The sequence below is a fragment of the Pseudonaja textilis genome, chromosome 11, assembly GCF_049901715.1.
Source record: "Pseudonaja textilis isolate UNSWEBS1 chromosome 11, rPseTex1.2, whole genome shotgun sequence".
Taxonomy (NCBI): Eukaryota; Metazoa; Chordata; class Lepidosauria; order Squamata; family Elapidae; genus Pseudonaja; species Pseudonaja textilis.
The window spans coordinates 7193858-7209537 of NC_142000.1; the positions used below are offsets into that span (position 1 = coordinate 7193858).

The 15680-nt window shown below is 44.0% G+C and overlaps 1 protein-coding gene and 1 pseudogene across 2 annotated transcripts; both read left to right on the top strand.

Annotated features, from left to right (window-relative positions):
• The first annotated feature begins 609 nt into the window (after positions 1 to 609).
• C11H16orf46 (chromosome 11 C16orf46 homolog) lies at positions 610 to 11749 on the top strand. 2 transcript variants are annotated; one of them, XM_087940553.1, is made up of 3 exons: positions 610 to 1035; positions 3917 to 4158; positions 9610 to 11749. In XM_087940553.1, the coding sequence occupies exons 2-3, from the start codon at positions 3949 to 3951 to the stop codon at positions 10738 to 10740; spliced, it is 1341 nt and encodes a 446-aa protein (XP_087796679.1). In that variant the 5' UTR covers positions 610 to 1035; positions 3917 to 3948; the 3' UTR covers positions 10741 to 11749. The 2 variants fall into 2 exon arrangements, with proteins under 2 accessions (XP_087796679.1, XP_087796678.1); XM_087940552.1 differs by lacking the exon at positions 610 to 1035 and adding an exon at positions 1169 to 1196 and having other exon boundaries at positions 3913 to 4158.
• A 1989-nt stretch (positions 11750 to 13738) lies between these two features.
• On the top strand, positions 13739 to 14775 carry LOC148124826 (uncharacterized; annotated as a pseudogene).
• Positions 14776 to 15680: the final 905 nt, after the last annotated feature.

Sequence of the window (15680 nt, forward strand, 5' to 3'; positions counted from 1 at the left end):
CAAACCAGAGTTCTTCCTACTAGGGATCTCTGATAAACATTTTCCTAAAAAGACGAAATACATAATAATTCATATTCTAACTGCGGCCAGATTAGCATTTGCCCAGTGCTGGAAATCATCCCGTTTACCTACAGATCAATTGGTCATTCAGAAAATATGTGACTGCGCAGAAATGGACAATTTAACCATAGCTCTTAAAAATAAAGAGTCTTCAGCATTTGATAATAATTGGAATGCATGGTATAATTGGTTATATCAGAGATAAACTGTTTAATGAGCATAAATAAGCATAAATATCCATAAATAGCGATAAGATGTATATTTAAAGTAAGGTAGGAGAATTGGATCTTGTAGACTGTCAAAAAGAATATTTGTCTGGTTTTAACGTATTTTCTTTTTTCTTCCGTCTCTTTGTTTTTTGTTTTTTTTTCTCTCTTTTATACTTCTTCTTCTCCTTTTTCGGTCGCAAGACCGAGCGTTTTTTTTTTTTTTTCCTCTCTCTTTCTCTTCTTTCTTTCTTCTTTTTCTCTCTCTGTTTCTTATGTAATGTTGTTATGTTATTTTTTTAATTGTAAATTCAATAAAATTTATATGAAAAAAAAAAAGAAAAAGGACGCATACAAAACGATAAGAGAGAGAAAAACGAAAACAGAGAGAAGGAAAATTTGTTTGTGTGTGTGTGTGTTTCAAAAGACAGTATATATATTTTGCAGACATAGACAAACGGAAGCCTCCCTGGAATTCCACCCGGGGATGATGCCGGCCTCCAGGGATGCACAGAGCGCCTCCATCCACCCGGGCTGCCCTCTGAAGATGCTCGGGACCCGGCACCGGGTTGACGCCGGCGGGGAGACCCCCTCCCTCTCCGCAGGCCCGCCCCGCAGCCTCCGTGGAGGGCCTGCCCTGCTCCTCCCCGCCGCCTGCTCCGGTCTCCCGGCAACGGCGGGGTCCCCGGGCGACGAGGACAGAGGCGGGGGGCGGCGCGGGGACTGTGATCGCATCGGCGGCTCCAGCTCCCCCGGCGGCACCAGGGCAGTATTCCTCGCGGCGGCCGCGGCATCCTCCTCGCCTCCCCCTGAACGGCGGCGGAGCTCTCGGAGGAGCCGGCGGGACGCGGGCGTGGCGGGCGGGGAGGGAAGGAAGGAAAGAAGGGGAAGGAGCCCGAGGACCGGCCGGACGGCAGGCGGGATTATGGGGTGAGTACGCGGAGGCGGGCAGGCGGACGGGCGGGCGAGCGGGCTCCTGAGCGGGTGCAGAGGGCCAGCAGCCCCAGCTTCCCTGCCTAGCCTGGCTCCCGGAGCTCGGAGGCTCCAGAACCCGGGCCGCCAAGGTAACGGTTATCCCGGCCGCGCGCGGAGCTCCTTCCACGGGAAGCAGCCCGGGACGGGATGCTCCTGAGCAGGGGAAGAGTGCCGCCAAGGGGACAGCGGCGGCCCTGACTCTTGCCCGGCATGGCTTCGGGGGAAAGCCGAGACGAAAGGCTGCCGGAAGCTCCTGAGCAGGTGCAGAGCGCCTTTCCTACGGCAGGGGGAAGTTAAAGAGCAGCAGAGCGGTCAAGGCCTGGAACTCACTCCCTGACTCTGCTGTCACATCTTCAAACACCCCCCCCCAAAAAAAACCCTTTAACCTTAAACTGTCTACCTCTCTCCATTCCTAAAAGGTCTGTAAAGGGGCATAAGCACATCGGTGTGTCTACTATCCCTCTCCTACTGTTCCCATTTATTTGTACTCATTTATTATGCATAGACTTATACCTGTTTATACTTACATGCTTATATGTTACGTTCATACTTGTTTTCTCATACATGCTTGACAAAGTAAAGTAAAAAGTAAAGTAAAAAGTAAACTAAACTAAAACTAAACTAGAGGCCCAGAGTTCAAAGGCAAGGGTCTGGCCACCTATGGCAAAAATTAAAGAGGGGGTTGTAGCCCTCCATATTTTCTGCCCCTGGCGCGCTCAAGCTTCAATGGACCTCTACAGGCTTCCCCAGTGCAAACTAGCAGGACCATAAATTCAAGGAGTTGCCCTTTGTACCCAACATCCTTTAAGGTATATAGGATGTTGAAGCAAGGTAGATATTTGGAGGGTCAAGAGGGACTGAACCCCTTACCTCCATAAAGGCCCTGTTGAACTGAGAGGGCAAAAGAGAGAGCCAGTCGGGTCAGGTGATTAAAGCTAGAAAGCTGGAGAGTTACTTGTAAAAATAAAATAAAATAAAGAATAGAATAGAGTAACAGAGTTGGAAGGCACCACTTCAGACTATCTTGTTTTTAAAAGTTCCCATGTTGGAGCATTCACAATTTCTGGAGGCAGGTTGTTCCACTGGTTAATGGTTCTCACTGTCAGGAAATTCCTCCTTAGTTCTAGGTTGCTTCTCTCCTTCATTAGTTTCCACCCATTTGCTTCTTGTCCTGCCCTCAGGTGCTTTGGAGAAGAGCTTGGCTCTCTCTTCTTTGGGGCAGCCCGTGAGATATTGGAACACTGCATTCATGTCACCCCAATAAAGACAGAATACAAACAAACAAAGAAAGCAAGCAAACACTGGGAAGAATGCTAAGCTAGCAGGAAAAACGAGGAAGGAGAAACAAAACAAGAAATTGAACTAGATCCAACCACTTCAAAGCTTTGGGCTTGTGTGAATATCCTTGTTGTCTCTTGAGAATCAATCCACATTCACATCCACACTGAAAGGGGGGCGGAAGATTTGACTTTTTATCATATTCAGTGTGTATGTGTGTGTGTGTGTGTGTGTGTATGAAGAGTGTGAATAGAATAGAATAGAATTCTTTATTGTCCAAGTGTAATTGGACACACAAGGAATTTGTTTTCGGTGCATAAGCTCTCTGTACATAAAATATATAAGTGATAAATCATGATCATAATAAATACATTCATCATGAATCATGAGATACAACACTTAGTGATAGTCATAGGATACTAAATAAGCAATCAACATAAATCATGCTAGGAAAATGATATAAATCGTAAAGATACAAGCTACAAAGTTATTATAGTCATAAATAGAATGTCAGGATTCTGGCAGTTACCCCAATTAAATCATGAGTCTCGAGTCAAACTTCCAAAACTTCAAAGGATTTATTGGGAGTTAACATGTCCGGCACTGCCTGGGTGTAGCCGACTCTGAGACACATCATTCATTGACCCCAGTTTTCCCCTGGGTGTATCATAATTCATTTTCTCCAATGCGACACATCCATAGCCAAAAGTCATCAATCATGTTCTCCAGTTAGATTTTTGCACGGCAGAAACTTCAGTCACCTAGTTACTATCTCTGAAAAACTATGTATGGAATGCACTTTTGATTTCCAAGCTGCCACACTGCTCTTTCAAACCCCTTTCCCCCCTCCCTTCGGTTGGCAACTCTAAAAAGACCATAGAAATATTTTATGAGTTGACATAGAAAAGGAAATAGATAATAGGAAGGATGAGAAGAATAATAGTAACGTAGTCTTAGTAAATAGTTTGACAGTGTTGTGGGAATTAGTTGTTTAGCAGAGTGACAGCATAGGGGAAAATACTATCCTTGTGTCTAGTTGTTCTGGCGTGCAATGCTCTTTGAGAGTAGTAGCTGAAACAATTTATGTCCAGGATGTGAGAGGTCTGTAGTTATTTTCACACCCCTCTATAAAGATAAACTCTGCTAAGTGCATTTTTCTTGAGATGAAACACAAGACTAGCAGCCTGTGTTAAATAAACACTATTTAACACAGGGATGAGCTCATAAGGCTATTAAGTTGGAGTAAACCATTCCTGGCAAATGTTAACGGACTATTCTATGCATGGCTGCATCAAAGAAACCCAGTCAATCAAAACACCAAACATTTATTTTCTTTTACACTCGTTGGGAGTTCATTTATGCTGATGTAAAATCCATCATCATCCACCTGTAGGCAGAAAGCGCGCAACCAGCAGTGACAGCAACTGTTATGAATTCCTCTGGACCGAACCAAAGTGAAATCAACTCCGACAAAGCCGCGACCAAGCCGGGAAATGTGGAAACGGAGACTCGCTGTGTCTACCCCAACGAGAGGCGAGAGAGGAAGCAGATTTACACCCTTCTGAGCATCAGCAATAGTGTAAACGAGCAAGAGGAAAGGCCCTTGGAGGGTTCGAATGGAACGGGATGGGAGGAAGCAGTGAGTAAACCAACTCTTGCTCATTAACAGTAATTTAAAAAAAAATGTGCAAAAATAATGTACAAAACAGGTAGTCCTTGACTTAAAATTCATTTAGTGGCCGTTCAAAGTTATAATAAGGGACGTGGTGGCTCAGTGGCTAAGACGCTGAGCTTGTCGATCAGAAATGTCTGCAGTTCGGTGGTTCGAATCCCTAGCACCGCATAACGGAGTGAGCTCCCATTACTTGTCCCAGCTTCTGCCAACCTAGCAATTCGAAAGCATGTAAAAATGCAAGTAGAAAAATAGGGACCACATTGGTGGGAAGGTAACAGTGTTCTGTGTACCTTCGGCGTTTAGTCATGTCGGCCACATGACCATGGAGACGTCTTCGGACAGGGCTGGCTCTTTGGCTTTGTAACAGAGATGAGCACTGCCCCCTAGAGCCGGAAACAACTATTACGTATGTGTGAGGGGAACCTTTACCGTTACCTTTTACAATGGCAGTGAAAAAAGTGACTTATGACCATTTTTCACACTTGATTCCCAATGATCAAAATTTGGACACCAGGCTGCCTCGCATTTATGACGGTTGCAGTGTCCCGGGGTCATATAATCACCTTGTGTTACCTTTTGACAATGAGGAAGCCAGATTCACTTGGCTTCAACTGTGTTAGTAATTAAACGACTGTGATTGATTCACTTAACAACCGAGCCAAGGAAGTCGTAAAACGGGGCAAAACTCACACAAGAACTGTATTGCTTAACAGCAATATATTTTGGTCTCAATTAATGGTTGTAAATTCAGGAAGACCTGTAGTCTTATCAGTATAAGCCACCAATCTTTTTAATTGTTTCGCTTGTTAACCTACCCAGGGATTCTCAACCTTGGCGACTTGCTGGGCTAGGCAATTCTGAGAGTTGAAGCCCTACATATTTTAAAGTTGCTAAGTTGAGAAACACTTCCTTCACTTAATATCATAACATACCATCCCCATGTGCCCATGGCTTATCTGCTCCAGAATAAATAATAAGTAGGCATCTGTAAAAATTGTTGAGTGGGGAGACTAAGGAAGACCATGCAGCTCCTGGCGAGGGGCTTTGAACCTCTGGGGTACAGAAAGAGCAGCCGAGGATCCGGCTTCTGGGAGAGCTGGGCTGGAAAGTCTTGGAAGGAGAAAGGCCAACGTTGGGGAAGGTGCCTGGGTGTGTCTCAGAGGTGGGTATTCAGCCGGTTCTGACCAGTTCTGGAGAACCGGTAGCAGAAATTTTGAGTAGTTCAGAGAATCAGAAAATCCCACCTCTGACTGGCTCACCCTCCATCTCTTCTCTGCCTCCCATTGAGTCCCAGCTGATTGGCTGGGTCTCCTTTGGTTGCCCTGCCCAGGAGAATGGAACTGGAAAGCAGGTTAGTGGGGTGGGGAGGGAAGGGGGATTTTGCAGTATCCTTCCCCTGCCACGCCCACCAAGCCACGCCCACAGAACCGGTAGTAAAATTTTTCAATCCCACCACTGCTGCATCTAGGAGCAGAGTAGGTATCAGGGTGCTTCCACAAGTGCGTGCATGGAGAGAAGACAGAGAGAGAGAGATGGGGAAAAACGGAGCTGGTTTAGTAGGGGCCTGAATGGATGTCAAGCTACCAGAATATTTCCAAAGCACCTGAAGGCAGGACAAGAAACAATGGATGGAAACTAACTAAGGAGAGAAGCAACGTGGAATTAAGGAGAAACTTCCTAGCAGGGAGGAGAGCGGAACAGCTTTGCCTCCAGAAGTGGCTTCAACACTGGATGCTTTTAAGAAGAGATTGGACAGCCACTTGTCTGAGATGGTATAGGGTCTCCTGCTTGAGAAAGGGTGGGGGGTGGACTAGAAGACCTCCAAGGTCCCTTCCAGCTGTATTCCGATTCTGAATAGATCTGAGTAATTCACTAGGGACAATTAATTTGTGGGGGAAAGGCTCTAATAATGTGGAAGATGGAAGCAACGTGAAAATCATTTTTTTAAAAAATTGTCTTCTCCTTTGTGAAATCCGTGTTGGGTTCTGCTATTAGGGAGAATAAAATATGAGGCTTCGCGCCTGTAATAGTATGCAAGGAAGCCGTTGGGAGACTAGGTGAAAAGAACTGTCAAATAAGAGACAGCGGAGCCACAGCTAGATCTTGGGTGGGACCAGAAGCTCAGACGAGACTTACCCCAGTTTCTTGGCCTGTAAGGGGCAGTGGGCGGAGGGGATGTCCTGTCAGGCTTGCAAAATGGACGTTGGTGTCATGGTTGGCATTAGGTTGACAGGATTTTGCAAGTGTGAAAGTACCATTTTCTTTCTTTCTTTCTTTCTTTCTTTCTTTCTTTCTTTCTTTCTTTCTTTCTTTCTTTCTTTCTTTCTTTCTTTCTTTCTTTCTTTCTTTCTTTCTTTCTTTCTTTCTTTCTTTCTTTCTTTCTTCATTTCATTTTCCTTCCTTCCTTCCTTCCTTCTACCCAATAGAAAAATTTATTTCTCCAAAAAACATCCTTTAGAGATAAAACAGAACAGAAAACCATGATGACTCATAAGTACGCCATTTTTATTGATCTGCAGTCTCAGTAGGAGTCGAGTACAGTTTGAGAGAAAATTGTCCCTTTGTGGGACTGCAAGGAGAAGCAGCGATTCATAAAACAAACCATCAAGCCTTATGGTTTTTAGTAATTTTTAGTAATTAAAAATCTTTCCTTCTTGTTCTATGACAAGTGCGGTTTCCTTTCCTTTCCTTTCCTTTCCTTTCCTTTCCTTTCCTTTCCTTTCCTTTCCTTTCCTTTCCCCTTTCCCTTCTCTTCCTCTCTCTCTCTCTCCACCCCTCCACTTCCAATCTCCTTTAGCCCAAGAAACAAGGGAAGGACCCCTTCTCCAGCCAGTATCCAGCTGTGGGCTATGCTATCTCTTATCTGACACTTTCTTTGGCATCTCTTCTCCTAGCCTTCCAAGGGTTTTCTTATACACCATCCGTCTATACCTTGCGTACAATATATTAAATAGGCTTTCTGTCCTTTACATATAGCTAGGACCTTATGACAGCGATTCTGTGTCTAGCCATAACTTTAGCGTAACCGGTGATGTGTAATTAAAATTATGCTCTCCTCCCCCTTCTATAGTTTCTGACTGCAAAATCTGTAGCCTTACAAATATGATCTTGCAAAAAAACATTACACCATTAACTAAAAGGTTTGCTTCCAGATGCCCCTACTTCAGAAGGGTGAACCTAGAGATAGCAGTTTCTTGCTTATAGGATATTATTTCCAAGGACACGTGTCTTGACATGCATTCTGAAAACTCCCCCCACCCTCCAAATACATACATCTGGACTGTTCCAATGGGCTTGTAATGAATGATGCAAATTTATCCTTGGCTATGGCTAGAAGTGTCTTTTATGGAGGCAGCACTTTTTAAAATTCTTTTTGATATGGGCTCTTTCTAATCTTCACCGGTGGCTTCACCCATCGAAAAGTGGGATAAAAATATTCTAAATAAAACTAGCAATAGCGCTTAGACTTATATACCGCTTCACAGTGCTTTTACAGCCCTAAGCGGTTTTACAGAGCCAGCCTCTTGCCCCCAACAATCTGGGTCCTCATTTTACCCACCTCGGAAGAATGGAAGGCTGAGTCAACCTGGAGCCTGGTGAGATTCGAACTGCCAAACTGCAGACAGCCGGCAGTCAGCAGAAGTAGCTTGCATTACTACACTCGAACCACTGCGTCACCACGGCTAAGAAACTAAGAAAGAAATAAAACTATAAACAGAAGCAGCCTGCAATCTTTATATTATAGTGCAGCAGACGCCAACTTTTGGGGTACCAGGGACCGGTTCCAGGGAGAGATTTTTCTGTGGATCGGAGGGGGAGTGGTTTTGCATGCTAACTGCACCCCACAGATGGGGCTTCGCTTGTTTGCATGGACCGGTTTCTGGCATGCTGTGACCCGATTCCCGGTCCACGGACCAGGGGTTTGCCCCCCCCCCGTTTTAGCGGGCAATTTCAGATTCTTCCAGTTGAAACATGCAAGGGAGGCAAACAAATAGATGGCGATCCAGAAAAATCAAGATGGTTGAGTAAGGTGTCTGGCATAGGCTTTTTTTAGGGCATGTTCCAAGGACACCGCGCTTCCCTTCCTCGCAGGAAGAGCCTCAAAGTTTTGGTGCAAGAGGCTCTGCGTGGTTTTGAGCAGAAAGAGGGAGAACAAAAGCCAGGGAGGCCTGTTTTGGAGGCAGCGTTAAACCCTGTGATTCATTCCAGAGCTGCCAAATGGGTCGCTTAAACGCTTCACTGGATAAAGAGAAGTGCTTCTGAATGGCCTGAAAATGTCATTCTTGCTGCGTCGTTCCAGATAAAGACTCCTGTTTTTGCCACACTCAGCTTGAATTTTAAACTTGCATAGGGAGTCCTCGACTTACAACTGAGCCCCGAAATTCTGTGGCTCCTTGAGACGTTGGCTGAGTTTTTTCCCCATTTTGCGCCCTTCCTTGCCACTGTTCGTTAAGGGGATCACCGCAGGGGTTAAGTTAGTACCGTGGTTGTTAAGTGAATCTGGTTCCCCCATTGACTTGGCCTGTCGGAAGGTGGCAAAAGGGGATCATGTGACCCCAGGACAGAGCAACCGTCATAAACGTGAGTCAGTTGCCCAACATCTGAATTCTGATCTCTTAACCACGGGGCTGCTGCAATGGTTTTCAAGTGTGAAAAGCAGTCAGAAGTTCCTTTTGTTTTGTGCTATTGTATCTTGGAATGGTCACTAAATGAATAGTTTATAAGTCGAGGATGACCTGTAAGTGCTTTCACTAGAATCTATATATATAAAAGCAAAATGCCACTCACGCATCATCACAAAAGCTCCAGAACCGTAAAGCCTACAAGCTTGATATTTGGCACGTATGTTCCTCTTGGCTTCTAGGTGCTCATTAAGAAAGGATTTTTCCAAATGACCATCAGAGCAGGAGTATTTCGTATATTATTTTGCACAAGCTCTAACGCTAAGGAGTTCTACTCCCCCTTCCCACCTGAAAAGAAATCTGTTCCAAGTGCAAAACACAAGCAGAGGAGTTTCAGTTTCAGAGCACCAAGCAGCTTTAGTACAGAACAGTTGAGCTAAGCCACGCCCAGGCTCCTTGCTGTCTCCTTCCTGCTCACACAGCAAATACTGTTTCAGTTTCCAAACATCCCTCAACTCTCTCACACGCTGACAGGACGTTAGCCAAATACATACTGACGGATGCTGGTAGGCAGAGGCAGAATTTCCTCCCCATCCCTTATTTTCCTCCGCAAAAACTACGCCCGACCACATCGTTTCATAACGAAGCATGGGTATCGAGTTAAGTGTCTCATAATGTCATCCTTTAAAAGGGAGGTTTCATTCAGGACATGCCATTTCATCATGGGGTTTGCCTCGCCCCGTCCCCAGGCCTTTCTGCTGAATTCTGCTTTTTCCTCCTTTCATGTTTTCAGGTCCAAAGCTGGAGCAAAACAGCCCCATTTGCTTACCTCCAATTACAAAAGAGAACCCGGAAGTCCAAGACAAGTGAGTCCGCCAATAGATGCCTCTACTGCTTAGATTTGATGCCAGGTGTGGAACCGGAGCCCCAAAACATGGCCCAAGTCAAATCTGATTTCAAACTCAACCCAAGCGCTGCCTCGGGCAGCCCCCCAGAAAAACAACAGGCTTTGCTTTATTCCAGTTCAGTCACAACAACTACTACTGCTGCTGCTGCTGCTACTCCTCCTCCTTCTGCAACAGACGAGCCGAAGAGAGAAACGGATTATAGCAAATTGCACTCTATTCAAATGTCCCAAGGAGAAAAGAAAAGAATGGCCTTGAGGGAAGCCCAAGCTTCTCTGAGTGAAAAAAAGTTATTTCTCCTAAAAGAGAATCTGCTGTTCCCAGCGGAAAAGAAACCGGTGCCAATCAAGGAATATAACATTCTGTCACCGGGAAAGCCCCAAAGTTTAGCAACAGTCAAGACCAAAGAGATAAGGAGCCACGAGCCTCTTCTGTGGAATCGGTCTGGCACCGAGATCACTGCTAAGTCATCCTTGGTCCTGCCACCCTTGAAGGACACAGCGCTCAAACACAGCCTGGATAACTCCGCAAAGAAAAGTAAGGTAGTCAGTTCCCAGGCCAGTGAGAAAACCTTGCATGCTTTTGCAGAGACGGTTTCCTGCCCTCAGTTTTTAAAACCCAAGCCGCTCAAGTGCGAGCCGACGATAGACGCCGTGTACGAGCAGCTAAAAATGCACGAGCAAATAGCCTCCGCTTTTGTGCCAAGGCTTTCCAAGACTTCGCTCCTCTCCAGGCATTTGGATCGGGGCTACTGGCACTTTTTGCCGGATAGGAAAAGTTTAACCTTGAGCAGTTCGGTGCAGCTGAGAAGACACGGGCATCTCCACAGCAGCCATTCCCTGCAGGCAAAAGGAAGCCACGCCGGCAAAGCCAATGAAATTAGGAGCAGGAGTTACAATGGAGGCAAACAGGAAGGAAGCCAGGCTAAATCTCAGGACATCCCCCTGCTTTCTGGATTGTTCTCTTCCTTAACGGTCAGCCGGATTGGATTAACAGCACTGCCTTCTAGGCTGACCTGACTTCTTAAACTGTAACTTAGTGTTGAGATGTTAATAGATATGGTTGGCTCGCTCTGTGTGAGAACACATACTGAAGGTTCCCCATTAAGGAGACTGGATTGCTATTATTATCATCCATGTTCAGAGGCAACCTGTCCTTACGTCTGTAGAAAAATTAACTGGTTGCTGGTCACAATGATTTCCGTGGCACTTCAAATGTGTGTTGTTAAAAAGTTACTGATTCTTAAGCCGGGGTGTCCAATCTTGGCAAATTTAAGATTGTGGACTTCAACTTCCCGAATTCCCCAGCCTGCATGGCCGACGGGGGAAACTTCTGGGAGTTGGAAGTCCACAGATCTTAAATGTGGCAAGGTTGGATGCTCCTGCTTTTTAAAAAGCCTTGAAGTGCTTTGCTTTCAGGAGACAGCTTATGGCAATATTTTTTGTCATGGTTAAAAGTGTACCCACCTAGCTCAGTGGGGGATACCCGCCAATCTCTCATGTGTAACTATAAAATGATTCAGATTATACTGTAGTCATTAGGTCATATATGTGGGGAGGACCATTGCAGGAAGAACAAGATCATATAGCTTGGTCTCTCCTTTCAAAGTCTTTGACTCAAATCTTGCCTTGTTTTAAAGTTGCATGCTTAAGATACTCTGGAGACAAATGCAGTTTGTACATTTAACCAGATGTACTTTATGAGCTCTGTTCATCTTGGAAGGTCACAGTCTGGACCGCCCTTCACCGAAGGTAGAACAAATGCCCTCTCGTTTTCACTTAAGCCATTTTTAGATGCTGTTAAGAATTTAGTTTTGAATTTGCCTTTTGATTTTAAATGTTTAAACAATTTATAGATAAGTCAATGTGCAAAGAAAATATTTACTTGTTTGGGGTTTTTGTCTTTTTTTTTTAGTTTGTATGTAATTTTGACTTCCATATTGCTTAGGACTTTTCGTACCGTGCCAAATTAGATATCTTACACCTTGTTTTGCTGTCTAGATAACTTCAATAAATTCTTTTCTGAATGCACTCTGACAGCATGTTCCTCGGTATTTCAGTTCAAGATATTTTCCTGTCAACAGCTACCATAATTGTCTTACATGTTACCTGATGTAGTTTGAATAGGAGGAAGGTAACAACAGTTCTGAGCATCAAATTGCAAGAGACTCTAATTTCATTCTAAAATCTTGATTTGGTGAATCTGTTTACATTCAGTCAGTTGTCAGAAAGCCTTCCAAGTAATTTTTAGATAGATTTTGCCAAGAAAGTCCTTTTCTTGTTTTCAAAGAAATATATTCCTGGAAACATCCACTTGGAGGGCTTATACCCAAATAATATGAAGTTAGTTGTATGGTTATACAAGAAAATATAGAAAACATGCAGGCTTGATTGATAAAATGTGTCAAATATTCTAGGAACTGCTGCAACGCTTCCTATTTATCTCCATGAACCGTAAGATCTTACATCAGACTAGGAAAATCCAGGCCTGTCCCTTGTTTATTACAAAACTGGCCATAACAATCCCAAGAGTGAGATAATCTATACTTACAAATGAAGTTTATATTCATTACAGTGGGTATGAGAATGGCATCACTATCAGTTTTGGAGGTGTGGAAGATCAGAAATTATAACTGAACTGATATCATGGATAAGAAAAATAAAATAGGAGCTGCTGTCCAGAAAAAAAAAGAAAGAAAAATGGTTTTGTTTAACAAATAAAGTCAAATCAGGGAACCACGCTTAAGTTTATAGTTTTTTTTAATCAAAAGTAAAGGAATATCATTAAGGATCTGACAAAAAGAATATTTAAAGTGGAACTTACTCTTAGATAAAAGCATGTTTAGGATTAGCTTAGATGTCCCATTTCTTTGGGAGAGGTTTAAGATGATAGTTTTCTACTGTCTTGTTTGCTGTAAAACTTCACTCAATTTGACTTGTTCCTAACTAAACACACATCTACTATGACTTTGGAGTTAGTGGGAACTATAGGTATTAAACACTGTTTGAGAGCCAGTTTACTGTATAGTGGTTAAGGCGTCAGGCTAGAAACTGGGAGAACACGAGATCAGGTAAGTGAGATTTGGCCAATCACTTTCTCTCAGCCCCTAGGAAAGAGGCAATGGGCAATCTCTTCTGAAAAACCTTGCCAAGAAAACTGCAGGGACTCCTTCATGTAGCTTCTGAGAATGATTGCTGACATGGTTGTTGAATGGAATAAACAAACATTGTTCAATTGAAACCCCAGTTAATCTTTTTCTGCTCTCCAAAAAGAACGGTTACAATTTATGTTACTACAGAACTAGTTAGGTTTTAAAATAAAATATTTAAAATCTACACATATAGTACATAGCAAACATTTTACTTTTAGCCTTCTCTCTCTCTCTCACACACACAGTTTTTAATTCTGCTAAAACTAGCTAGTTTTTTTACACAGCAATAGCACTTAGATTTATATACCACTTCATAGATTTTTATAGCCCTCTTTAAGTGGTTTACAGAGTCAGCTTATTGCCCCCAACAATCTGGGACTTCGGAAGGATGGAAGGCTGAGTCAACCCTGAGCCCTGTCAGGATCAAACGCCACGTTGTGGGCAGAGTTAGCCTGCAATACTGCAGTCTGACCACTGTGCCATCATGACTTCTAATATAGCAAATGAGTTTCTATTGGCTGTTTTTTTAAGGAATCTGTAGGCATGCAAAAAGGGGGAAAACCTGAAGTATGTAGAATAGCAAACTTCAGGGTTCTTCTTTAGATATATTAACAAATTTGAAACTACTGTGGATGGAAACCAGTTATGTAAAGAGGACCACTTGTTTTTCCTGACAACTTCCCATGCTAAGTAGAGGGGAAAAAAGAAACAAACAGGGTTCAGTATTTGATGTAAATAAACAGACCAGCACTAAATTATGAAATGTCCATATAAATTTGTAGTAAGGTCTGGAACACAGTTTTCAGAAGGCGAGAAAACCCTTGTACACAAAAAGATATATTTTAAATGCACTGCTGACCACCCGAATGACTCATGTAAGGCCTTTCTTAGCATACTTAATTTTGGGTGCGCACTAAGAGATCCTTATTAATGTCCCAGTTCCTTGAGATCCATTAACTTAATAGAAAGCGTCAGTTTAACAGAAGAGGTTGCAATAAATCAAGTAAAATCTTTGCGGCATGGGGAAGTGTCTTAAGACACTGTGTCAAACGTTGAAAATGTCCCCAATCTAAAGTTTACCCAAATTCACCAAACTGAGGTCTAGAAAAGTCATAGTTTTGGTATAGCCGCAAAGGTTCTTTACACTAATAAAAAGAAGGTTCCATCTTTTTCCTCCCCCACTAGGAACCAACTTGGGAAAGAGTTACTCCTTTCATATGCTGTAAGACCCCAAAACAGCCCAAGAAGTCCAGATTAACTCAACCAACCTCACGTCTACCTCACCAGAGCATGTCACAGCCTCTTAAGAAAAATGTGTCTCGGGGAACCAATCAACAACCAAGCCTGGATTGCAAATTTCCCAAAGGAGGACCCATCGCCAGCAGCAAAAAGGCTGGGGTTTCCTGCTTCAAGCCTTACACATACATCCCAACAATGAATGCCAACCCGGAGGGAGAAAGGGTAAGAGGAAAACTAGACTCCATTCAGACATTCCTAGGTGAGAAAAGGACTTTGCCGATAAAGGAGTATGAAATCACGTATTCTCAGCAGGCGGAACAGGAGGTCCTGAGCATGCCAAATGCCAGCCAAGGCCACCCTGCCAGCAGCTTGGACTGCATCACTTTAAATGCACTGTTAGTCCTCCAGCCAGAAACTGGGGTCATCAACCTGCACCTGGAGCCCCCTCCTGGTTGCGGTCAAAAGATCGGACAAGGGGCACGGCGCTTCAACTCGCGTCGTCTCTCGCAGCTATGCTGCAAAAGAAGCCAAAGAAAAGAATCAAAACAAAGTAGATATAGATCATATGGTGAAAAAGCAAATACAAAAATCATGTACCACTCTCTGATTTGTCCATGATGCTCGAGTATTGTGTTTTGTCCTCTTTGCACGGCACAGGAAACTAAAATGACAAAGCCATTGCTTGGCTAAACCATATAGGTTCTGTTCTGACCTCGTCTTCCCCCAAAAGCACTAAGCAGACTCTTTGTCCTGGCAAAACCCCTTTTATTAAACAAACGTGAATTTCTTGCATTCACCTTCAGCCAAAGGCCTGGCAAACAGTCTTTCAAGGGTGTAATTAGGAGCACCAACGTTATCTAGCTTGGAGAGCTGCCAAGTCAGTATTTCCAAACGCAGTGCTGACAAGGAAGGACTCGACTTAGAGTCTCTGAGATGCACAGGCAGATCTTCACACTAGTGCAACAAATGAACAAATTGCTTCCTGCAAAAGCTCCCTTTTGCTCGTCTCTTAATCCCTATGGGAGGGGGCATTCACTGTTCACCTGTGGCTTTACTCCGTCATCCCTTAGTTCGTAATTGTTCTTTTCTTTCGGCAGCTCTGCACATATGCAGGCTGGGAACCGGCTCCAGTTGCTCCCCCGCCTCACTGCTGTCTGAGCCCGAAGGCAGCTGATAACTGCCAGCCTCCCTTGGCCCCATCTCTGCCTCTGACACAGAGCCCTCGTCCGAGCCTTCCTCAGCCTTGAGGACTGGCCCACGTTCCTCCCCAACCTCCCCACTGTCTGACTCTGCTGCAAGCTCCGCTAGCCACAACAAATGGGTAGAATCATTTGCAAAGGAATAATCGTTGCCCAGGGTCAATTTTAATCAGAGAATCCAAAGAGCTGTAGAACATTACATTCTTGCATTCTTGGGCATCAGAACTTTTCAGATTTTTATGTCCCTTGAGAAGTTCCCCATTAAGAACTTAAGATTCTTCAAAACACAAGGAGTTACCGCACTGCCTCTCCCTCTATGGAAGCAGTTCATAAAATAACGTGCCTCAGGGGCGACACGGCATGGACTTTC